The sequence below is a fragment of the Dermacentor albipictus genome, chromosome 6 (genome assembly GCF_038994185.2).
Source record: "Dermacentor albipictus isolate Rhodes 1998 colony chromosome 6, USDA_Dalb.pri_finalv2, whole genome shotgun sequence".
Taxonomy (NCBI): domain Eukaryota; kingdom Metazoa; phylum Arthropoda; class Arachnida; order Ixodida; family Ixodidae; genus Dermacentor; species Dermacentor albipictus.
This window is the reverse complement of record NC_091826.1, coordinates 104,032,645-104,058,308: the sequence shown is the minus strand read 5'-3', so window position 1 is coordinate 104,058,308 and position 25,664 is coordinate 104,032,645. Positions and strand designations below refer to the sequence as shown.

Here is a 25,664-nt window from a genome sequence, read left to right as displayed (position 1 = left end):
TCAGGCGGCAGGTGTTTAAGCATTTCATATAGGATGCGGTCAGATCCGGGGGCAGATTGGTTGCAGCTATTTAGGGCTGCCTGAAGCTCTGCCATGCAAAAGGGTCTATTGTATGCCTCGTATTTTGTGCTTTTTTGCTCTAATGGTTGTGCTTCTATTTGCCTTTTGTACCTTTGGAATGTTTCAGAGTAGTGCGACGAGCTGGATATCTGTTCGAAATGTGCGCCAAGAAAGTTCGCCTGATCTTCCATGCTGTCGCCTTGAGTATTCACTAAAGGCAGAGAGTAAGACTGTCGACCCTTTATTCTATTAACTCTATTCCAAACCTTTGTTTCGTCAGTGTAGGAGTTAATGCCTGATATATATTTTCTCCAACTCTCTCTTCTAGCTTGTCGCCGCGTTCTTCGACCCTGGGATTTGACCTGCTTGAAATTGACTAGATTTTCTGCTGTCGGAGAATCCCGAAGTAAACCCCATGCCTTGTTTTGCTTCTTTCGCACTTTTCGACACTCATCGTTCCACCATGGAAGACGGCGTTTTGTGGACAATCCACTTGTTACAGGGATACATTTGGAGGAGGTGTCAAGGAGAAAAGCCGTAAAATATTCAACCGCAGCGTCTATGCTTAAAGCACACATGTCGTCCCAGGATAAACAAGCAAGCTTTTTGAACGTTTCCCAGTCAGCCGAGTCAGTTCTCCAGCGAGGTAATTGTGGAAGGCACTCATTAGCCATAGGTGTGCTTAGAACTACAGGGAAATGATCACTCCCGTATGGGGTTTTAATAACTTTCCATTGAAAGTAAGGTAGAAGAGTAGGAGATGCTATGCTGAGATCTACTGAGGAGTATGTTTTGTTTGCCATGTTATAATACGTGGGCTCCTTCCCATTCAAAAGACATGCACCTGAAGAAAAAAGGAACTGTTCAATCAAGCGACCTCTCGCGTCGCAGCGCGAGTCGCCCCATAGGTTGCTGTGCGCATTTAAATCTCCAAGCACAAGATATGGTTCAGGCAACTGATCTATTAGTGTTTGGAATTCTTGTTTGTGGAGCTGAAATTGCGGCGGTATATATAGGGAGCAGATGGTTATCAGCTTATTTAACAATACAGCTCGAATGGCCACTGCCTCAAGGGGTGTTTGTAGCTGTAAGTGTTGACAGGCTATAGATTTGTCAGCTATGATGGCTACGCCGCCGGATGATGCGAGGGCATCATCGCGATCCTTCCGAAAAATAACATACTGACGTAGGAAGTGTTTGTGTTTAGATTTCAAATGAGTCTCTTGGACACATAGCACTTTAGGAGTTAGTTGATTAAGGAGTTCTTGGATATCATCGAGGTTGCAAAGCAGGCCTCTGATGTTCCACTGAATAATCAGTGTATCCATATTAAAATAAATGTTGTGCTATGTGTCAAAGAGAATGAACTTGATTTAGCTTATGTTGCCCTTTTGGGGCCCTGCAATTGGAGTTTTGTCTTTTTTGGAGCGATCGGCAAAATCGCGCCGCTCCTTAGGCGTCAACTGCGCCTTCTGACTCGGTGTTGTGTCCATGGCCTCTTGAGAGGCATTGGACAGCCGCTCTTGCGAGCGGTGTGTTTTCCGTGAAAGCCTTGTCTCGGAAGACAAGGCCTTGGAGCCCACCATTCTGGTGGTTGGTGGGCTAGTCTTGACCTCGGAGCTGGGCTGACTGGTGCCAGCACTAGCGGAGGCCTGAACTGTGGACGAATTCGGGAGAGGTAGGGCAGCCTTCGCTGCTCCCACCGTGAGGGCGGGTGGCATTGCCACACGCTCGCTACGCGTGGTGCTGGCGTCCGCCAAGTGCCGTTGTGGTACTGCCCCCCGACGTACCACTTCGGCGAAGGATGCGGTCTGTGTAAATGTTTGTGAGATGCGTTGCCTTGCTTCTCTGAAAGTTATGTTTTCTTTTACCTTTATTGTAATTATTTCTTTTTCTTTCTTCCAGACTGCGCATGATGAGGGAATATGCTGGGTGACCACCATTACAATTACTACAACGGGGCTCAGCCTTACAGTCATCTGCAGAGTGGTCATTGATGCCACATTTTGCACATGTTAGCCGCCCTCGGCAGCTCTGGGAAGCATGACCAAACCTCTGGCATTTAAAACAACGTCGAGGGTTTGGGATGTATGGTCATACTCTGAGTTTGGTATATCCAGTTTCTAATGTGTCTGGTAGTGTGCTAGAGCCAAAGGTAATAATCAGGTGCTTAGTTGGCAGTTCCTTGTTGTCGCGTCTAATCTTTATTCTTTGTACACTTATTACGTTTTCATCTCTCCATCCTTCCAGGAGTTCTTCATCGGTCAAGTCCATCAAGTCTATGTCAGAGATTACGCCTTTGGCCGTATTCATGGTTCGGTGCGCTGTCACACTGACAGGGATGTCTCCAAGTTGTACAAGTTTTGTTAGCTTGTCGTGTTGTGCTTTGTCTTTTAGTTCTAGTAATAGGTCCCCACTGGCCAGCTTGGTGATCTTATAGCCACCTCCAATGGTCTCTGCGAGATGCTTCGCGACAATGAATGGTGAGATTGTTCTTGCTTTCTTGTCAGGTTTGTCACTGTGGATAACGTGAAACTTAGGGAAAGTCTGAGTGCCTTTTAAAAAAAACTGAAACGTAGCATCGGTGCGCCCCCTTTTAGAGGGACGATCGGTAAAGAAAGGGTTGGAAGTTCCCATGAAATGTGTTGTGTATTCAGCGACGATGCCAGTCACCCACCACCGAGCCCAGCAAGGGGACACGGCAGGGTATGCGGTGAAGCAAACCCTACCATGCCAACTGTACATCGTCGTTATAACCACATATGTTATAACCAAGGTAGGTCATAGCACACCAGGTTAACCCTTGCTGCCAGGAAGGTCAGAAGTAATAAGGAAATGAGAAGGAGACAGGAAAGGTGGAAAGTAAGGAAAAGACGAAGGTTGTAGGGAGAGAGAGACAGGAAAAGGCAACTACCGATTTCCCCCGGGTGGGTCAGTCCGGGGGTGCCGTCTATGTGAAGCAGAGGCCAAAGGGGTGTGTTGCCTCTGCCGGGGGGCCTTAAAGGTCCAAACACCCAGCCTCAGCTCAACCCCCAGGATCCCCCTTTCCCCAGACACGGCTAAGCCGCGCATGGCTACACGCGGGAGGGTCCAACCCTCGTGTGCTCGGGTCCGTGGTGTCGCAACACACCAAACGCCTGCTTGCGCAGACGCCCCTGCGGGGCACCCCAAGTGAGACAGTTGCGATGTCTACAAGGTAATTGAAAAAAAAAAAAGGAAATTGTGCCTTGGAGGCAAAATGGAACTTCCTCTTTCCTCTTTGTTGGTGGTTTTCTCTGCATCAGTGCCTCTCTAGCGTGCGCCACTCTTACTATACAATACTTTGGTGGTGCATGGCAGTGGTATCTACGAAAAATAGCTACAGCGCGGACCGAGCACCAACAGCAACGTTTTCATGGATAGCTCATATGATGACAACTGATGGTTTGATGGGCAGAATGTTTAATTTTGGGGTCTTCACTATCACAAAGTTTCAGAATAATGAACAATTTGCCACAGTCCCCTGAAGTTCGTTATATCAAGATTTCACTTTATATCGACACTCCAGGCAATTTTCCGCTGCTGTCATTACCATTGGCAATGCCGTAAGGTTCCGTATAAAGTCCAAGCGCGATAAGGAGCCGTATAATGTAATACTATTCCAATATGTTTTTATTCCACTCTCCTGGCGTCAAATTTGTGTAACCGCCGACGCAAGCATCGGGCAGTCACCTGCAGGGTTGTCTGAACAGACCAATGAAGTGCGCTCCTCGTTCATAGGAGGTCCCTTTTGTTAGCTTGAAAAATGAATAACATTGCCTACGCTGAGCAGACTTGTCTTATCTAATTGGCTCACAAGAGGCGAGGAGCACGCTCAAGTGGAAAGGGATTCGATGGGGCCGAGCCACTACAGTGAATATCGATAACCGGATGAAGAGGGTGGTGCCGGCGTCTGCGATTGGTCCGCTTTCTCTTACTTAGCTTGCGGTGGCTCATTTACAATTGCGTCGGCATGCAACGGAAGCTTAAGAATGACGCTAAAACGGATCCTCAGCAAAGAAGAGCTGACAGAACGAGGTCGTAAACGTGCCGAAAGTTCTCCAAAACATTACATGGCCCTGCAAAAAGTTGTATTACACACAAGTAAACCGATGCTCTCCGGCAGGTGCGAGTAGCCAGTGCCTCAGCGATCGGCGGCAGCCATCTTTTATTCCTTTTGGAACAGAGCAGCCTGTGGCTATTCAGAAGAAAATTCAGTTTTGTTCGGCATATTAATGAATCTTTAATGCGTACATGTCACTTTGACGCTGTGAGTTTTTGCAGGTTTGTGATGTCCTGTGAGAGGCAGGTGAAGTGAGCGCACCCTGAAAACATTTGACCAATAGCTGAGGGCTAATGGCAAAAAGGTGTCGAATGAGAAATAACTATTTTTCTTTTGTTCAGTCAACATATGCATAATCAGTGTGTACATGTCATATCAGATGGGGAGCTATCGCGGTTTTCGTGACGTTGTGTGACAGACAGGTGAACTGGAGGTGGCCCAAAAAAGTTTTTGACCAATCGCGGAGGGCTGATTGCCGAATTGGAATAGAAAAGTTTGGAATAGTTTTAAGTTATAACGTCCAAAATTGCGGCTGCGCATTGTACGCTGTAGGTGCAAGGTAAGGAAAGTGAGGGTGAGCTGAGGACTGACTTGATGCACAGCGTCTTCTCGCTTGCATAAGGAAGTGAGGTGGGGAGATGAGCATGCATTAGGAGGGGGAAGAGGTGCAGGTTAGAGTGCATCTCCTCTTCTAGTACAGCCGCAGCTGAGTGTGGCCACTCGGACCTTATCTTGGAGGTAATCTGCAGTGGGTGCAACAGCTAGGTGAGCCAAGATAGTGCCTTCAAGTGCGCTGTTATCACGCATCCAGTTTGCACTGAATTGAGAGGCGGCACGAAGGGTAATTCACCCGCCACTGCTGCCATTCTACATTGGGCCAGCATTGTGACACCGAGTGTTCATGGTCATCAAGTCAGACCTGTTCATGTTTGTCAGTGTGTGCATGACACCATGCTTGTTAATTTAATTGGTAAGCAAATGTTTACTGCAATTTATATGGCCGATAAAACTATGAACCTTGCTACATGTAGTTGCCTAATACTTTTCTATCGCTATCACTGCTTCGCCTTTCACAATGACAATGTGAGTTTCTTTGGTTCCACTGCAGTAAGAAGGTCTCTCCCAGTGGACTTCGATCACCTCCTTCAGCTGATTCAATCCCGATTGATCAATTGGGGTTCTCACTTCCCAAAGCAGCACAGCGGCTATGTGGGAGATATAGTGAAGGCTCCAGATAAATTTTGACCAGCCTCAGGTTAACATGCACTTATCTAAGTACATGAGCATTCTTGTATTTTGCCTTCATCATAACATGGCTGCCATGGAAGCATATCGAACTTGTGACCCCACGCTCAGCAGCAAAATGCCATAGCCACTCAGTCACCGTGGCGCGTCACCTAGCGCCTGCACATTTTATGATTTCATCCTGCTAACTAATCCGCTGTCATCGTCATGTGCGTTTTCCAGCCTACAATACAATGACACTTTGGAAGCACGCTTCAGGCGCAACACCTAACAGGCATCACATCATCCCCATCACACTGACCTCAGTTTTACTAGTGTGATGAAAAGCAACTGTTGAGCTAGGAAGAGATTTCTCATTTCTGCAGTAATATAGATCTTCCACCACTAGACCACTGTTTGATGGTCACCAAATTAAAATTCTCATGAGTGCATCTCTTATAAGCCTGCCTCCTGACGATCCAAGTTGAAAACCGCAGTAACAGTGAAGCCCCATCTAAACTTGCAGCAAGCCCATATGCATATACAGATGTGGCAGCACAGTTGAACAAGCACGGGCAATGCGTGGATGAAATTTTCCAGAGAAGGTGGCAAACCTGAACAGAAAACTATTAATTTACCGTGACTGTTGTTCTTAGGGTACCTTTAGCCGATTTCCAGCAGTCATGTCTGTGTAACTGTTTTCCCTGACCTTCAATTTTGAAAAATCCATGCAAATTTCAATGGTGCGGGGCAGAATCAAACCTGCGTAACATGGGTTCCTTAAGCACAGCAGCCCAATGTTCAAGCGTGTTCTGCCGAATGCCCCTGTGGAGAGAAGGATTAAAGGGGCTCTGGACCACCTATTGGGCTTGGTGGAAAAACAGTCCACAGATAGCATACGCTGCTGTGAACATCTCAGCCAAATTTTACAGTCATTCGTGGCACATGAAGCTTGGAAGCAGAGTACGAAGACACCTATTTCTCAAGTGCTATCTTTTCAGCAGAAGCCTACTCCTCACTCTTTTCTGGACATTTTATTTAATAATATAGCAGACTCCCATACGCGGCTGCTACTGGCCAATAGCTGACATCAATCATCAAGAATGGTGTTTGGATCAGCATGCTTCTTCCTACTGTTATTGTGTATATTTATTGATGCAATTTGATAAACAGGCTGAAGTAAGCGAAAATCAGCTTTTGACTTTTGATAATAACTACCTTCTTCCGGAAGAAGCCGCCTATCGTTTGCTCACACTTGGCCACTGCTGCCTGCGTAGGAATGAGACTTTGGCCACCCTGCTTAACGGTGTCGTAGCCGTCGAGTCTCGCTAATTTCGACTCGTTTTGAACACTCAACTAGCCAGCAACCACACGAAATTTAAGGTTAGCCAGCGTGCTCTCACTCCTGGTCACTCCTGGTTAGACACCTTGGCAGACTACTGATATTGCTTCAAAAATGCACAAATTGGATGTGGTTCCTATCCGTTGGTCAAGGTGGTACAGGACAAAGACAGTCCTCACCACGTAGTACGGCCAGACTGGAGCATATCAGCGTGAGCGCACACTCAAGCACTGTCGTGAACATAGCTAACGCTACACATACGCATTGCAGTTGCATGTAGCTGCGGTCTGTTACGCAGCACAGATACCAAGGCCACTGTGGGGTGCCGCGATGCATCTGCTGGCTGAGCGCGCTCTGCAGCTTGCCAAGGACAACTGCGTTTGGCACGTCGTAGTCACCAAAATAAGGAGTAGTGGCATCTATGTGAACATCCAAAATCAAATTTGAACTTCGCCCCACAGTGACGTTCAGTAGGCAAAACGTTGTAGGCACGCCCCACTATGCCGCAGCCTTCGCAGTACAAGTCATTGAAGAAGCAGCAGAAGCACTATGTAGAAGATGTTTGACTGCTAGTAACTCCACTTCTGCTGAACGCATTGAAGTACTTTTCGCGGTGAAGTATTTCTGGAACAGAAAATTTTAATTTCAAATGCATTTCTCAACTTCAATAAAAAGTGGTTCAGGACCCCTTTAATGGTATCTTTTGCTGACCTCTGTCAATGTGCTGAGAGTGCATGTCACAGGTGCATATGCGAGTCAAAAGTGAAACTACCTGCTCTTCTAACAGAAAATGAAAAGTGTTACACTTGAAATAGATGCCTATACAAATTTGTTGCAGAAGTCAGATATGCTGAACTCTAATTTTAAGCTGCCAGTGAAACAAAACTGGCTGTGGTTAGAAGGCTGCATTTAGTGAAGGTTTCTTTGCGATGTCTGAAAAAGTACACACCATGGTCTGTCGTGGCACTGTGGCACATGCGTAATAATGAGATTAGCATTCTTAGCATGCTTCCCCCACTTGAAATTGTAAATAAAGGTATCTTCAGCAATACGGTTTGTTGCTACCTTGCCTCAATGCTTATTACATTAACATAGACAATCACCCCAAGACAAATTCTACCGTAATTTCTTTTTTCTTCCGTTTCGTTATAGAAAGAAAAAATATCAAAATGTTCTGGCTCAGTTCTGGTTTGCAGAAAAATAATGGCTTGTTTAAATTTGCGGCTGCCTTCCGGTTTGATGCCCTGATCAAAAGTAACAGTTGTACGGAGGGTGTGTCCTACCAAGCAAAGAACCACAAAAAGAAAACTTCCTTACCCGAGATGCCTGGCACAGCTGCCGAGTGAAGCCAGTCAGAGAGGGACTGACGGGCACTCCAGTGGCTGTACTTGTCCACACACTCGCCCACAACCAGGCCAGCCGCCCAAATCTTGTGCGACTCGAAGTTGATGGGAATGCCGTGCACGTCCTTCTCGGTGTTGGAAACACCATAGTTGCCAATCAGTGGATATGTCAACACAAGAATCTGCCGGCAGTACGAGGGATCGGTCAGGGATTCCACATAGCCCACCATGCCTGTCTGGAACACTGCATGGCAAATAGTGGGGAGGGGAAGAACGAGGAAGCAGCAGTTTGAGACAGGAAAATTAGCATTGCCAAAAATTAAAACCTGTTAATCAGCGCAATGACATTTAAAGAAATATTTTCCAATATGCAGGTTAAATTAGCAGCAAATTAAAAGATGACAGTCCTGAAGAGTGAATGCACTGCACCTGCAAAAGCAGTATTTCCACAACCACGGAAAAGACAAATGTGAGAAAGGAGTGGCCCCACTGCTTTAGAAGTAAGGTGCCTACTCCTGCCGACACACAGCCTTTTAAAAGAAACAAAGCCATTGTTCGCAAGGCCGTAGCTGCCTCAACAATGGGCTTCTTTGATTTTCTACTTCTGGTTACCCGCGGGCTGCCAGAGCCAGCCAGAGCGTCTCGTTTTTCTCTGGCTGCTCCGCCCACTGCGCGTCGCACTTCCGCCGGGCATTCGTTTTGCTTGGGCTGGACGGTTCTGGCTACCTGAGGGCTGCCAGAACCTGCCAGGATGATTTTGGTCTAGCTGCTCTCTGGAAGTTCTCTGGCTAGCAACCGACTAAAAGAGGCGATGGGCGCTCGCCACCATCTTTGCGGGGACTTCACGGATTGCAACACGGCCACTTGAGGAATTAAATTTACCTCGCTCAGCCTACTGTCTACGGTCATCTTCGGATTTCCTTACTTTTATCGTTATCTTTTTAGGTACTAACGATCCGTTCTGCATTGCGAAGCGATGTGACACGAGCCGTGGTGAACCGTTTGAAGCTTTTGTGTGTGTATGTGTGTGTGTCCCCTTGTGGCTTCTTTGCGGCGGTGATCAGGGTGCCGCACTCTCATGCGTGCATGTTATCTGCATTATGTTCCATGCAAGTTGTAGATGCTCATTCACATTGCGGTACATTTTGAGTTCGTCTTTCTCTGGTGACTTTCCTTTTCACGTATCTCGCGTACATATATATCTAGCTCCTTTTTCTGCAGTTAGCGAAGGCTTTGCAGCTAGCCAGTGTTCTCTTCGTCTCTCCGTTGTATGCTTAGGTGGCAGCTCAAAAGTGATATGTGCTCAAACTGCAGGCCGTTGATCTAAGAATGCACTGATTGAGAAATAGGCATTCGGTACATTAGACACACATACATTGGCTTATTGCTCTCATGATCGCGACCAATGTTGTTTTTCGTGTGAAACGTTTCTCTGGTCACAGACGGCGTGCATTTTCATGCGCCAGCCGTGTCTCCAGCTCCTTAGGGTCAATATGAGAAGCACCATCAGCCACAACAAACTTTCTGAAATCGAAGCCCAAGCAGGTTGGCACGAAATTTTATACGTATGAGACGTACCCGATAACCTGCTTTTTCATGTCTTGTGATGACAACGCCAACTCATCAATGTCACCAGTGGGCGACGTGATCGCTGCGAGCAGGGATCCTCGAGCTATCGCTTTCGGGTATATAATTATTTTCGCGTGATTTCGCATCTTGTCATCCGCCGCGTCGGACGCCATCTGTTGCACTGCGCAAAGTGAGGTTGGCCCAGTGCGTGTCCTGCGCCGAGTCGCGCGAAAGTGATCGTATCCCTGAATGCAACTGTATATTTTCAAGCTGGCAACGCATAAATGGGCTGACTATGCCAAGCGCGCCTCGGCCTCGCCGGGCACTGCCATGCTGGTAGCTTGTTTACATTTGGCCAGTTGTACCAGCGTTCGATTTTGCAAACTTCGGGCAGGTTCGGGTTGACTTGGGATCCCAGCCCACGTGACTTGCTATCAGAACTGGAACTAGCTAGCTGCCATCTGGCTGCCATAACTCCGAAAATTGAAGAGCCCCAATGTCTACCCACCCTGCCATCTGCGGCACTCCAACATATAGGTGAGGGAAGTGAACCCTTGCCATCACCCACCGGAGCTTTTTAGCACAAGTTACAACATGGCATAGCCAGGATTAAGCAACACCCATGCCCCTAATTACTTCGTGGCTTCGTTACTCTTTGACAAAATGACATCTCCTTGTCAAGAATCTGCAATAAAAAGCAAGTCCTGCTTATTTTATAGGGGGAAAAAACTACAAGAAGGCTATCCCACTGATGTTTCTTTCACCGGAATGCAGCAATGCAACTTTTTGTCTTCAGGCTCTTATCACTAATTAACTAGATGTGTGTGTCCCTGTGAAACCCACTTATTCATCAAGCATGTCAGAGCATAGCCTCCAAGATCTCTAGCCTGACACAGATTGCATCCCTGTGCTCTGCTGACAATCACTGAGGCTGTGAAACACAGGGAGGAAGGAAAAACTTGGGAAGATGCATCACACATGATTGAAGCCAAACCTGTCGGCCCAACAAGTGACCGTCATGTCAAAGTGTGAGTTGGTTTTCATTGCTCCTGCTTTGCAGGCTGAGCCATGGCTGGGCAGCCGAGCAAGTGTGCAAACGATAAAAACTGCCAGGAACCAAATGTCTCGGTAAATCTCGATTCTTGCTCCGTGATCTCGACGCAAGAGGTCACGTGTTCGGCCAACAGTGAGCAAAGGGCCTGGCGTCATGACATAACGCTCTCTCATAACTTTTTCCTTTCTCTATTGTTGACACAGATAGCATACGAGTTCTTCTGTTTACAGACGACTTACAGTACACTCGACAGGTCGTTTTCGAGCACTCCAGAGGCTTTTGGTGGCATGTTATATTTGACTGGTTGAAATCAAGTGCTCAGCACACATTCAGCTGGTTCTTCCAGAATGCCATGATCCAGCTCTGTGCACTCAAAAGCACTGTTGCCTTCGACCTGGGTGCATGATTGATATCTGGCAAAGTTTTTGTCATGTAGATTCTGCAGCATCCAGCGATGGCATGGCCAGGATAGTCACCGTAGCGTGGTGCCAGCCGTGGCAGTACTTCGGCACATGTGCGTCTTGTTTGCTTACAACAGAAGGAGTGCTTTTATATCCTGGTCTTGCCTTGAATTATTCTGGGGAGCGGCTGCGCATTCAGCTTGTCCCCGCTTTCTTTGGCTCCGATCAAGAGCGGGCTCCACATTGCTGCAATCCAAGCGGGAGAAGGCAGTAGGGGGCCAGCCGAATGTACCATTAAATTTAGGAAAAGACCTGCTGCTTTCAAGGGAGACTTTATCCTTAATGAAGCCCACTTTTGTTCCCCTTCCAGATCAAATAAGCTTGTGAATAAATTGAAAGTAATGGGTTTTATGTTCCAACGCAACACACGAGTTAAGATCCCAGCTTTTGACGATGCGTATATGAGGGCATCCACAAGCAAGCAAGGTGTGCAGCTTCACTCGCTGTGAAAGACGAGACTTGAGGAAAAACGTGATGGTATCAAACTCACCAACTTCCCCGGAAATGCACCTAGGATTTCCAAACGCGACACCCGAATACGTAGACCCATCTTCCAGAACGAGCTGTGCAGACCTGCGCTTTGGGGTGGTCTCCATGGCAATGCGGTGGGTGACGCTGCTTTCTGACGGCAACTAGGGCAATCTGAAGAAGAAAAAAATTAGTTCTTTGAATCAACAAGAACACCTCGGGCCAGGGTTGGCTCGTACACAGGGACAATGACAAAAACTGAAACTACAGCTAAGGTAGGGAGCAAGGCTCTCTACCAGCGATACTTCCGTGCTTCAAAATGTTACATAATTTAAACGCCTTAGGCACGCTTGGTGGAAGTGTGGCTTTGGTGCGCTGTACACGGAAACATGTGCCTTCATGTATAAACTTAAAGCAGCGAACCTGCAGGCGGCAGTAAGGGTGAAACCAGCCTAATGCTTCGCGCATTACATAATGGATATAGAAGCGCGAAAGTTAATGCAATCGTTTAACCGGCGTACTAGGTGAACGGCTGCTGGGAGTTCACATATACACGAAGTGCTTAACGCCACTCACGCCCACTTTTCCAAGCTGAGCGCGGGAGAGATTGGCGTGGTCGCCTCTCCTTCGCACGGTAAACAGTTCTCAGTCAATGAGCAATTTACCATCTAAATTATTTGTCTATGTTGAAGCGGGAAACTCCGTCTATGTTTACTACACATACAAGGTAAAACCATGCAGTTATCGAAATGCGTCTAAGAAACGATGTGCAAGTGTCAACTGCACGTAGCTTTGGGGACAGGTACTACTAGAAAGCGCAGGCATGAGTGTTTGGTTCAATGAGTTGTCATGGCTGTGGCAATACGAGACGCCTTTAGAGACAGGCACAAATAAGCTGCTGATGTTTCGCTCCGCAATTGTGTCATCAAAGTATTCGAAAAACGGCACATGTGCAGCGCGCGTGTGGCGGCACTGCGAAGAGACAGAACATGCTCAAAGTGCGCTTACCTACTCGTACATGCACCGCGCACAGGAAAAAAAAATTACGAAGGCTCCAGAGCCTACAGTTCAAGCCTGCCGGGAAGTTGGGCTTCAGAAAACGAATAATTCTCACGTCAGCGCTCACCACGGCGACATTGTTTATTGGAAAACACGTGCTGCAGCTTACGCAGTTCACGTCGAGTTGCGCCGGCTGACCCGCTCAGCGCGCTCTCGTGTATTACGCAAAGAGCCCACCACGTGTCGCCCCCTTACCACTAGCTTGTTCTTTTTTTCGGCAAAAGATCTGTTGATTTTTCTGGTTTCTGATTTTGAGCCAGTTATACTTCAATATTTTAATACAATATTAAATATTCGTGGTCTAAGCGTTCGCCGTAAGCAGCCTATGGCCTTCCGTTGGACTTCATAAGACGCGTAAAAAGCGCGTAAATCATGTTGGTTTAGAAATATATAGAGCGATGCTCCAACAACGTAAAGTTGCATTTTTTACAAAGAACAACGAATAGTTGGCTGTTTCGTGGCTGCATTGTATAGCGCACTGTGGAATATGTTCTGCACTTATCACAAAAGCGAAACTGAACGACGCTTTTGTTTTTCTTTCTTTTTTTTTAGCTCTAGCCACTCTATCCCAGCAACCGTATGGCAACGGCAGTAAACAATATGGCAGTGTACACGCTGGATCGGGTGCGCCAGCTCTTGCAACGTGTCGTAGTGAGCGGAACGTTCACGAAGCACTTTGAAGCGGTGAATACGTTTGCGTTCTTTTACAATATATCTATTCTTTTTTGTTGCCTTTAAGGAGCTAGGTCAGGTGTGCATTGACCATGAAGCGTACGTTGTCACACGTACTTATGAGCGTGCTTGACTCGCGATCAAGCGCTGGAGCATGACTGCGTTATTGCCGCACTCAGATTCGGCTGCCCTAAAATGATTCTGTGCATATCGACCTTGATTCTTTCGCAGCGTTTCATTTCCTTGCCATGGTCTCTTGGAGACCGCACTAAGCCCAATCTCAAGGCGACCGGCACTCTAGCTCTTACTAACTGAAGGTCCCTGTATATTAGTATGCTTTTCTCTTTACTGGATGAGAAGAAAGGAAACTGAGAGCCTGATTTTTATTAGTCATATCATAAGAAGCCAACAAACGAAGACACCGAGGACAGCATGGGGGAAATTGCTTGTACTTATTAATTTAATTAAAGAAATGATAAATTAAGGGTAGTGAAAGTGTATCAAAACCAACTAGTCGCAGGTGGCACGAACCCACGTCTTCGCGATACGCGCGTAATAGCGTAATGCGAAGACGTCGGTTCGTGTCCCGCCTGGCGCTATCCACAACGCCTTTCGTTTTTGTGGGTAGGCTTGAAACACGATGGTCTGAAATTTTTCTGCCGCGCTCGGCCGATATATATGTAGGCCGCGCCGCCCTCGCGATGCTGCTGCGTCTTCAGATTATTTCTTGGTCGCTGCTATATAGTACCAGTGAGTGTGAGAATAATGTCGGAATGGGAACTTAATTCGGACGAGAGAAACCCCACAAAACCAGCCCATGCTATGGTCAGCCACTCAGGGGTGAGTTTTGTTTTCCGACCGGCCGATTCTTGTGCCATAGCATACGCCGGAGACTTTCTGCCTCATACGCAATAGAGTGTGATGTTTTACCCGAAGAAAAAAAAAATGGAGGGGGGGGGGAGGAAGAAGAAGAAGAAGTAAAAAAAAAATAGCTCACGCCGTGCTAAATTAAATTGAAAACATTAAGTTTGAAACTTAAGTGAAAACAGTATATTTCAAATTAATTGTTTCGTTTATTGTTTTTATATTATAAGTCCGCTTTTTTGTGGAATTCACATTACATAATATGTACTAAAGTGTATTGTCGGAATTTATATAATTAGAAAGTGCATTTGTAAATATATGGTGTGACAATCGTTAAGTTTTCCAGAATTTTTAAAACTCGCCTGCGGCAGATAGCATGATTCTTGTCCTTGAGTCTCATTATTTGAAGAGGCAGACATTACTAGTGGGAGAAATTGTAACATATATCCAACTAAATAACAAAAATAATTAACTTCTGGATTAATTACTTACGACACATATTGCAATTTACGAATTCTAGCCGATGAGTTTGCAAGACGTATCCACTTGAACTGAATCGCCAGAATGACACCAGATTCTAGATATTATTTCCCAAAGTGTTGGATGAAATACATGGGCATACGAGTTGCTTTTGTGCTTCAATGCATAAAAGAGCGTTTTGTTAAAAAGAAAAGTAAGCGGAACAACAGCGCATCTTTATGGCAAATTTGTTGGTGCATGTCGCCAAACTGGTGCCATTCTGGAAGTTAGTTCCAAGTGAATATGCCTTACAGACTTGCCGGCTACAATGCATAAACAACAATATATGCCATAAACTAATTAATTAAGCAGTTAATTAGTGCGGTTTTACTGAGTTGAATATGCATTTTGATTTCTCGAGCAAGTATTGCCTGTCTCTCTGAATGATCCAGCTCAAGGACTAGAGTTATGTTATTTGCAACATGCGATTTTTAAAAATTCTGGAAAACTTAAAGATGATCACCCCATAAATGGGCTGTATTGTAACCATGATGATATGCTTGGTAAAAATTCTCTGCTAAAGCCTTAAAAAAAGAATGGATTTTTTTTTCTAGTTTATGGAAATAGTTAATGAGGATTGAAAATGACCTGCGGGACAGCGTCGCGTGTGTGCTGATCTATTTTTCAGAAACGGAAGTGTAGTGCATGTAGGCTAGCGCAACTTTCGGACCCTTGATCTCCTTGACAGGTGCATATCGTTTCGGCTGGCGATGGAAAATGCACTGCCGAGCTTACGGTCAACGAGAACATCCTGAACAACCTTGGAACTATGCAAGGGAGTTTTTCGGCCAGCCTCGTGGATGTGATTAGCACATACGCACTGCTGACCCTACGCGACGTGCGGAATGTCAGCGTGGACATGAGCATGAGGTGACGTTCTTTTGATTTGCGGCGCTTTGCCCTGCAGCAGGCACATATATATATATTCTTGTTGTCACGCGGTACACACATCACGACAGGGAGCTGGGCTAGTTGGTGTGGTTTCATAAGGTGAACAAACAGTGCAGAAAACATGGACATCAAACAGTAGATGGCAAACACGGATTCGAACCCAGGTCTCCGCATTACACATGCTTGTAATGCAAAGACATGGGTTCATATCTCACCTGCAGCCAGCTGTTCTTTAATCCGTTTTTTATTTCCACTTATGTATCATTTCTTTAATTCAGTTAAGAACTACGGATAATTTCCCCTATGCTAGCCTTGTTTGTTGGTGTCTTATGATATGACTAATAAAAATCGGGCCCCTTGGTTTCCTTCATTCTTGTTCATATATATATATATATATATATATATATATATATATATATATATATATATAGAGAGAGAGAGAGAGAGAGAGATGTCTGCCATCTAACAAGTGTACAAATCAGCTAGAGCGAAGATGGTTGTGACAAGATGAAATAAGGCGGATTATTCACGATCAAAGCCATAAACTTCCAGAGATCAGTCACTTCCCTCAGTGATAAAATCATAAATGCTTGGCTGACAAAATACCTTCAGCAGATATAAAATGGCTGTATTCGTTGTCTTCTATATTTCTTGCCTGGACATTTTTTTCCCTTTTCTTTCTTTTTTGTGCAGTGTGGTTGAATTTTGTGGTGCACAGCTAGGCTTGCTAACTGCGACCTGTGGGGGCATGCTGCAATCAGTCAAATGTAGGCCGATATAGTTTTCTTTGAAAACACGAGTTACGGAACTTCTAGGCTTGCTTAGATTTGAGAATTAAGTCATGAACAGTCGAAGCTGAAAAAAATTGCATGTTGTTAACACCAGTGCCAAAAGACAGTACAATTGACCGCATTGAATGCTTACAGTGTTCGCACAGTCATTGATTGTTCAATATCACTCTGGGTGAGACGACGGCACCGAGCTATGTCATTACTGCCTACTGTTAGCTGTGGCGGTTCATGGGTGATGCTAGGCACTGATAATGAATGTCATTTGCTTTTTGTGGCTCTTGTTGTTTACTCATACCTTGGGCTGCTTGCATTCGAAGAAAGTTGTCTTTCCTTTGCATTGCAAACTTGGGGGCGGGGGGACGTTCTTTTTCACCACGCATTTGGGACATGTTCATACGCAAGTCCCTTTAATGACAATAAGCAGTCTGTGGATGCGCAACTGAGACACTTTATGGCGCCCTTGTTTAAGGAAAGGGCCTTTGTTGTTTGTGTTCCATAACATACTCATTATAAGTTTCATCCCCCAATGCCCACCTAAGCCAATCCTAGATAGTACACATACTGGCCATGTAGTTGCATACTAAACTGAAGCTTTCCTTTCCCACCCTCCCTAGTTTGGCGTGTCTGCTAGCTGCTGGGCAGTCGGTTGGTTTCTCGGCGCATATACTTGTGGATATATCTGTATACAAAGATTTGGTGTGTGCCAAAGACAAGTACCAACAAATGGGCTTATAAAGCCCCTGTGTGCTTATCGACTAAGGAGTGCAAGTAAGCATACTTCAGCTCTGCATAATACAAAATAATTCCTATATAAAACCTGAACATATATGCCCATAGGGTTGGCTCATAGGTATCTCTACAGCATACTGACATCTTAATAGTATATCACATTATATTCGAGGCATTCTTTTGCCTTGATTAATTTTCTCTTGTATAGCCATTCAGTACGTACCACTAGGCATGCCACTACAGGTGTGTACTCATTCTTTGCCTGTCCTCCAGAATTGGTGCGTGCCAGCTGTGACAGAAATACAGATTCCTAAAATGAAGCTAGACGTGTGTCGTACTGTGCATGTACATCTCGCTGTCACGTTCATTCTCCCGTGGACAAGCATCATTAATTGCTACATAGACGTATGTCTGAGACTACGCATCCGCCTGCTTTGGTGTTTGCCTTTCAGTGTAACTAGTGAGCTGAGTAGCGCCTTAACACAAAAGTTGTACGTGATTAGAGTTGTGACCTTTGTGGTAGATAAACACATATGTTATGTGAGATTACATGTTGCATATGACGAAAGTAAACAGGTTAGTACGCATTTGCATTATTTGTATAGCGGTTATTTAAGTGCTTCACTTCCCATGGATTATGACATGTACATTGGATCTGCATTTTTTTTTCTTTTTATGCCAACTAGTTTACGTCTTTTTGGCTGCGGTTCTGGGGCCTGAGACCTCTCTGAAGTTTTTGCGATGCCGGAGCCCCCCCTTAAAGTATCATTAATAGAGTTCTGTTATCCACATCATTTGAGTTTTTTTTTTTAGTTGCCTTTACTTTTTCAGGTGAAATTTTATTGTGGCTGAAAGCTTGCTGCATCATTGTTTGTGCGGATGGGCACAGCTTTTAATTCGTACTGTAGCCTCTGATTTCTGCAAATGCTGACAGTAGGAGGACAAGTGCATTAGAAGCATCGGAGGCGGCTACCTCATACATATTTTTTCACTTCAACATTTGTTTTTTTTTTATTTTCAGTATAAACCCCATGCACAAACACAATATATTTATATATATATATATATACAGATGACAAAGTTTCTTATATTTTTAAAGCGAAAGAGGTAGCCAACTAACAATTATTCGTAATGGTATCATAAACTATGCCTAAAGAATGAATGTTTTGATGTGTGTTCACTTCAAATTGTGTTGCGTTCTTTTTTGACCCAAAAAGAACCTGCAGACTTCAGTGACCCCCTTCGGCAGAGTATCAAAGGCGTGTGAAATGCACTTGAAGGGTGGGTCTCAGTATTGCTTCTCTTTCGAGTAAGCAATGCTAATGACTCATGAAAAAAAAACAGCTTTTCTAATAATTAACATTTATTAGGGATGGAAACATCGCCACATGCACGCAGAGGTTATGAACACATGTAATTCTCCCAATAACCGAAGTGAGATCAAGCCGGGTTCACTCGAAATCAGCATCAATAGCACTCGTGCGCAGCAACGCTTATACTCGGGCTCGCAGAAAAAAAGAAAAGCAGCTTCGCCGGAGAGTAGTCACTCAGGCGAAATGCAGTATTAGTGATAGCGAAGTATAAGATAATTCTTTAAAGTACAATTCTTGGAGCTCACACGAAGTTCCTTCAAGTGCAACTGTTATCAAAGGTAATATATATACAGGGTATACAGACACGCACATGGGTGCGATGTGGGAAGCTGGTCGCCCCGCGGAAAAATGAAAATTTTGCATCAGTGCGTCACTGAATTTATCACCGTCTAGTCTGAAAGAGCTGCAAAAGCTCCTGTGTCGTCAGAAGACGTCAGCTTCGCTTTTTTTTTGATGTTAGCACCACGTGTACTGCGTATTTAGCACGCGGTCTGGCTGTTTACGTTACGGTAGTCTGTTTACATTACGGTAGTGTAGGATCTGACGTCATCAACTCATCGGACATGTCACTCGAAGCGGCTACCCGTTTCGGTTTCGATGCCTCGTTTATAGGTTATATAAGATTATTGATGAATTTCTAAGCTAATTGAACCAGCCTACTGGTGATAGGACTGTCAATGCCATTTGAAAATGACATTACCCTAATATGGCTAAAAAAAAAACCACCAGAGTTGCTCTTTAAATATCCTAACGTAATTTGAATGTGAAAGCATTATGACTTTGTCTAAGTTATCTTAAATTGAAACTCTGCCGTAATTTACTTTAATCCAATTTTGGGAGTGGGCCAGGTCTGTTTTGAACGTCGGTTAACTCACTTTTCGAATTGGGCAAAGTCAATTTTCATGGGTGTACCAAATTTAACGAGATTTGTAGCATTGAAAAGAACAAGTTAAAATGTAGTGACTGTTGGTTTCGAATTTTCTATTTAGGTCGTCAATATTTTATTAAACATTGTCAAAAATCGAAAATTTTCAGAAAACGAAACTATAAAGTTTACAACTCTACCTCAGCAAGGAGAAATGATACCACAATTCTGTGAATGGCATCTGATAGTACAACTAAAGCGAAAAAAAATGATATGTTACACATCAATCTAAAAAAAAATCAGTAATATAGAAATATAGCTTTTACAGAACCCTTGTAGACAACGTGACAAATTCACGTAAGATATTAATTGGCATACCGAATTTGTCTGCTTTGAATGATCTAATGGATTCCGTTTACAGAACCGCGATATCTGTTCCAAATGCAGAACTATTAATTTATAAACTTCGTGCGTCTATTTTTTTCAAACTTCCGAATTTTCTCTTTTTTTTCACAAAATTCAGGCCCTAAATCGAAATTCCGCTTCCAACAGTCACTAAAATGTAACTTTCTCTCTCAAATGCGGCAAATTCCATTAATGTCGGTCCAGTGGTTATTTCAGAAAAGTGTTTTTGCGTTTTACATGTATTTGAAAAGGCCGCGTCGGAGTTGGGCCCGGGCTAAAGCTTCCTCTTATACATGACCTATCTAGAGAGTGCCGAATATCGCACTGTTTGCGTTTTGAACCAATCAGTGAAGGCTTAGCTGCCGTCTGAGCCAGTCAGCGCTGACAAAGGGTTAATTTGACAATATGGAATTTGACACTACACAGAGCACCACCGCTGCATGAACGTTTACCGACCTCGTCTCGTATCTGCATGACTGTGGCGCTCGTGCGACGTAACTTGGTCGGACGTCAATCGAGCCTGCGGGCCACGCATGTAACAGGTGCTGTGAGCATTCTAAAATTATACACTCGGGTGTCAGAAACTCCAAAGTAAAGTCAACGTTGCATGACACTTTGACAGCTCGATCAGAGCGAACAGCTTTGCGTGAATTGAGTTCTGCGCCTCAGGCACATATCCCATTGCAGAAACGAAACGTTGGTAACCGTAACCATTGAACCTTTTCGCGGAGCAGTTTGCCTTAGAGAAACGAGATGGCGCTTCCGGCGGTGCGCCGCACGTTGCCTCAGCAAAACGCGCGAATACGAAACCATGACCGCTTCTGCTCAGCTACTGTGCGATCAGCTGTCGGAAATGTAACTAGGTTTTCGCTGACACAGTGTGCTCCATTCATACTACAAAATGTGGAGCAGCTGAGTGAATACGTGTGCAGTAGTTGGCTGGAAAAAATAGTGACTGGCGTATTAAGAAATGAAGTGAATCTGTGTGACCATGAATTCGTGGACTGCTGCTACTTAAGGACTGCCCGTATTGCCGGCCCTTAGAGATACACAGCTTTCCCCGATGATAGAAAAAATTCGTCGGCGTTGTATCGCAGACCTCCAAAGAAAGGACTTCTACCGCGCGGAAGATCGGCACGAGTGGGTGCCACTCGTTACACAGTGACAAAGGGAGTAGCGCCGTTTCCTGTCATAGTAAGCTTATCGCACGTTATGTACACGCATCTCGCCCGACTCACAGGCAAACCTGCGCCCATGCACTATATATCGCCATCGTATCATGAATAAGTGAACAGGCGACGTAGCATTGGTCGTATCACGAGGTAGCATAGGCACGAGGTGGTATCGGCAATATCACTTTAGTGCCATCACAAAAACCAAACACGAAATGGCCGGGGGAAAGTGGCTAACAAAAGTATATATATATATATATATATATATATATATATATATATATATATATATATATATATATATATATATATATATATATATATATATTAAACACCGAGACCGACGAACGAAGCCGCCAAGCGCTTTTTATTCTAAAGAGGAAACGCGCCATCGCATGCGCGAAGAGCGAAGAATCTGAAGATCAGGGATGATTATGGCTTTGTACATATGAAAACGATGAAGTGCGTTAATAGTACTTACACTAATTTCCCCTTCTCATAGAAGCGGCAAGCTTGGCCGCAGCTTATAGAACATCTAAACGGGGAGTGAAGGGCTTCATCCGGCAGACGTGAATAATTTCTGTATTCCGGCGACCGCGGTCAGTGACGTAGTGTTCTGGAACGTCTAGATAGTTCACTGCAGAAGTATGTTGCACAACGGTGTATGGGCCAATGTGGCGTTGCAGGAACTTCTCACAAAGGCCTGAAATTCGGAATGGAGTCCAAAGTAGGACTTTGTCTCCAGCGTAAAAACTGACGCCGCGGCGTTTGTTGTCGCAGTGACGTTTCCTCTCGGCTTGGGTAGCTTCCGTGCTTCGCCGGGTGATTTGACGGCAGTATGCAACTGGGGCAACAAACTATTCTGGAAAGAACGCTTTAAGCGAAGAAAGTGCTAAAAGAATTCTCTCGAATGCGGAGGAAGGAGATCGTCCATGCGCAAGGAAAAAAAATGCTGTAGCCGGTAGTTGGTTAAATAGCAGTATTATATGCGAATGTCACAAAAGGAAGAATTTTATCGCAGTCAGTGTGGTCAGGACGGACGTACATGGAAATCATCTCAGACAGCGTACCGTGGTAAGGTCGTTGGTTTGCTGACGATAGGTAGAAGCAGGTTCGTGCACGGTATCAGTGGCCCGAAGAACTTCCTCGAGAATTTGGGAAATAAACTCCTTGGAACGGTCACTCAGGAGATGTGAGGAGCCGCGTGGTGCAAGTTGGTGGAGTGCGAGGAAATGGGCAGCGACCTCAGAAGCGGCATCAGGTTGAACAGCTGTAATCTCGGCATATCATTTTAAATGGTCGAACGAAGTGACAAATATGCAACGGCGACCGGAGGGTGTCAAAGGCAAGGGGCCATGTAAATCAATCACAACAAATTTAAAAGGTGCGTCCGGGCAAGGAAGAGGTTGTAGTAAATAGGCTGGAAGGGATGTCGAGCGTTTGCGGTATGGGCGAAATTTCTGAATCGGCCAAACAATAGCCAGACACTCTTGCTCTGTGATGGTGCAGTTCCGCTCAGCTGGAGAAAGTGTTCGGGTAGCGTATGCTACGACTTGCTCTTTAGAGACTGCATTACGTTGCAGAAGTACAGCTCCAATAGCGGCCTTGTGCGTTTGCGTCAGTATGGAGTATTGTGGGGATTCTGTCATCGAAGTGGCGAATTAAACACTAGTCCGGAAGCAGGCTTCTGCTTGAGAGCTTGATAAGCCGACTCGCAGTCGTCAGTCAATATGAAAGAGGTCCCGGTAGCCGGTAGGTTGTGTAGAGAAGCCGCTATTGCAGAGACGTTGCGGATAAATCCACACATATAGGGCGCCAAGCCGAGGAAACTACGTAAATCTTTTACCGGTAACCAGTGGCTTGTGTAGATGAGCCGCCATTGCAGAGACGTTGCGGATAAATCGACGTAAATAGGACGCCAAGCCGAGTAAACTACGTAAATCCTTTACCGGTAACCAGCAGCTTGTGTAGAGGAGCCGCTATTGCAGAGACGTTGCGGATAAATCGACGCAAATAGGACGCCAAGCGGAGGAAACTACGTAAATCCTTTACCGGTAACCAGTGGCTTGTGTAGATGAACCGCTATTGCAGCGAAGTTGCGGCTAAATCGACAAATATAGGATGCCAAGCCGAGGAAACTACGTAAATAATTTACCGGTAACCAGTAGCTTGTGTAGAAGAGCTGCTATTGCAGTGACGTTGAGGATAAATCGACGAAAATAGGACGCCAAGCCGAGGAAACTATGTAATACTTTCTGCTGCTGTGGGCAAGGAAACTGGATAAGAGTAGTGATTTTTTTGGGGTAACTTGATACTCTTGCTTGCTAATGCGATTTTTTTTCTGTGTTGATCTGGAGACCAGCATTTGCAAGGCACTTGAGAACTTCGTTTAATCGTTGAAGATGTTGGCTGAATTTACGGGTGAAGATGACAATATCATCCAGATAACAGAGGATTAGTTTAGTCCACGGAGAACGTTGTCTATTATGCGCTAAAATGTGGCTGCAGCGTTACAAAGGCCAAAAGGCATGACGTTAAGTTCATAAAGTCGGTCCGGTGCAGCGAATGCGGTCTTTTCTTGGTCAGTCCCGTTCATCAGAATTTGCCAAGAACATGTTGAGTGAGGAGTCGAGAGTGCCGGATTGCAGGCGGTCAATAAGAGAGCAATATGATGGGTCTGTACGTTGTTCGTCGGCCACATGGATGAAGTCCGTGATTGCTAAGACGTAGGTATCGGGGTCTGTTTTCAGTGGAGTCGGATCGTTCAAAGGGATGACGGGATAGGCAGTCGGCGTCAGTGCATAACTTGCCGGATTTGTACACAAACGAGAACGTGTACTCCTGTAATCGTAATGCCCAACGGCCGAGCTTCTCTGTGAGGTCTTTAAGTGTAGAGGGCCAACAGAGCGCATGATGGTTTGTTATGACGACGAACGGCCGTCCATGTAGGTACGGACGGATTTTCGCGACAACCCAGCTAGGCGCTCCCGCTCTGTAATGGTGTAATTCTTTTCCCACTGTGACACAAGGCGACTAGCATACGATATATCACACGGTTAGCTCCGTTCTGTGTTTGGGCGAGGATAGCACCTATGCCATGGCCACTTGCGTGGGTGCGAAGCTCTGTTCTAGCGGCTGGGTCAAAATGAGCCGGCACAGGTAGTGATGTGAGGGCAGAAATCGGCGATGCAAAAGAAGTCGCTTGGTCCGCGCCCCCCAAAAAAGGTCGCATCTTTTTGGGGGAGGTCCATGAGGCGCTGAGCAATGTCCGCGAAGTTGAGAGCAAAGCGGTGAAAGTAGGAGCAGTGTCCAAGAAAGCTGTGTACTTCTTGCGTGGACCGCGGAACCGGGAAGTCGCGGATGGCGCAGACTTTGTCAGGGTCTGGTTGGACACCAGTAGCATCAACAAGGGGTCCAAGTAATTTGACCTGGCGGCGCCCAAAGGTGCACTTAGAGGAATTGAGCTGGAGGCCAGCCCGGCGAAATATGTCGAGAATGGCCGACAGACGAGGGCGGTGGCTTTCAAAGCTGGGCGAGAAAACGATGACGTCGTCCTGATAACAAAGACAGGTCGACCACTTAGGACCGCGTTGAAGAGTGTCCATCATGCGTTCGAAAGTTGCAGGTGCGTCACACAACCCAAAAGGCATGACCTTAAATTGGCAGAGGCCATCAGATGTGATGAAAGCAGTCTTCTCTCGGTCGCGGTCATCGACGGCAATTTGCCAGTATCCCAAGCGGAGATCTGGCTATGAGAAATATCTGGCACCATGGAGGCAGTCGAGCGCATCATCAATTCGAGGGAGAGGATACACATTCTTCGCTTCCCGAATGAGATGGTGATTTATCGACACAAAACCGCCAGCTGTTGTCCTTCTTTTTCACAAGTACCACAGAGGATGCCCCAGGGCTAAAGGAAGGCTCTGTCCCGTCTTTGTCAAGCATTTTTACTATCTCCTTTTGGATGATCTGGTGCTCAGAGTGAGGCACTCGGTAAGGGTGCTTGTGAAGGGCGCTGGCATCTCTAATGTCTATACGGTGGGCCACGACATGTTTACGGCCTAGTGGACTGTTCTCAACATCAAAAACGTCAAGGTAAAAAAACAGGACAACACGGAGTGCTTCACTTTGGGAAGGTAAGATATCGGGGGATATACTGTTCAGAAGTGCCTTGGTTGGTGCCGGTACGACAGGATGGCGCACGGCCTCAGTGTGAGCAGCGAATGCGGAAACTACATTCTTCCAGCGGTGACAGTTCGGCTATTGAAGTTCTTTGAGGAAGAATACGGGTCGAAGTAGAAAAGTTGAGGACTGGAGGCTTCGTTCTGTTGTTGGCAACTATGGTGTGAGGAAGTGCGATGTTGCTCTAGTGGATCAGATCAGAACAGTCAATACCAAGAATGACATGTGCGGAGGCGTCGGGAGCAGCGAAGAGAACTGAAATGTGGTGGCCGGCAACTGTAACGCGGGCAGTGCGCATGCCAAGAACCGGTGTTCGGGTGCCGTCAGCTACTCGCACAGTAGGAGAGACGGCAGGTGTCAGCACTTTTCGTAGGCGGCGTTGGAGCGTAGAACTCGTAGCAGATATGTCGGCGCCTGTATCGATGAGAACAGTAACAACGGCCATGTCGTCGACGAGAACACGGAGAAAATTGCGTCTTGGAGTAGGGGTCAATAGAGGGTTTTCCGTCCTTGTCGTCAATGCACCCTGACCTCCCGGAG

At 45.8% G+C, this 25,664-nt stretch overlaps 2 protein-coding genes across 4 annotated transcripts in view; one reads left to right on the top strand and one right to left on the bottom strand.

Annotated features, from left to right (window-relative positions):
* Positions 1 to 12,806, bottom strand: part of r (carbamoyl-phosphate synthetase 2, aspartate transcarbamylase, and dihydroorotase rudimentary) — a 187,027-nt gene extending 174,221 nt beyond the window's left edge. For 2 of the 3 annotated variants that reach the window (XM_070541176.1, XM_070541178.1), the window contains exons 1-3: positions 12,611 to 12,806; positions 11,625 to 11,776; positions 8,025 to 8,294 (exon numbers count right to left, since the gene is read on the bottom strand). In XM_070541176.1, coding sequence (XP_070397277.1) covers positions 8,025 to 8,294; positions 11,625 to 11,730 — 376 coding nt within the window. In that variant the 5' untranslated portion in view covers positions 11,731 to 11,776; positions 12,611 to 12,806. Of the gene's footprint in view, positions 1 to 8,024; positions 8,295 to 11,624; positions 11,777 to 12,178; positions 12,200 to 12,610 lie in introns of those variants that run through there. The other variant, XM_070541177.1, reaches the window with a different exon arrangement.
* Positions 12,807 to 13,194: 388 nt separating this feature from the next.
* The window catches only part of LOC139061319 (acyl-coenzyme A thioesterase 13-like), a 30,405-nt gene continuing 17,935 nt past the window's right edge, over positions 13,195 to 25,664 (top strand). Inside the window, exons 1-2 of the mRNA XM_070541175.1 lie at positions 13,195 to 13,345; positions 15,405 to 15,586. Of these exons, the coding sequence (XP_070397276.1) occupies positions 13,241 to 13,345; positions 15,405 to 15,586 (287 nt within the window). The 5' untranslated portion in view covers positions 13,195 to 13,240. The remainder of the gene's footprint in view (positions 13,346 to 15,404; positions 15,587 to 25,664) is intronic.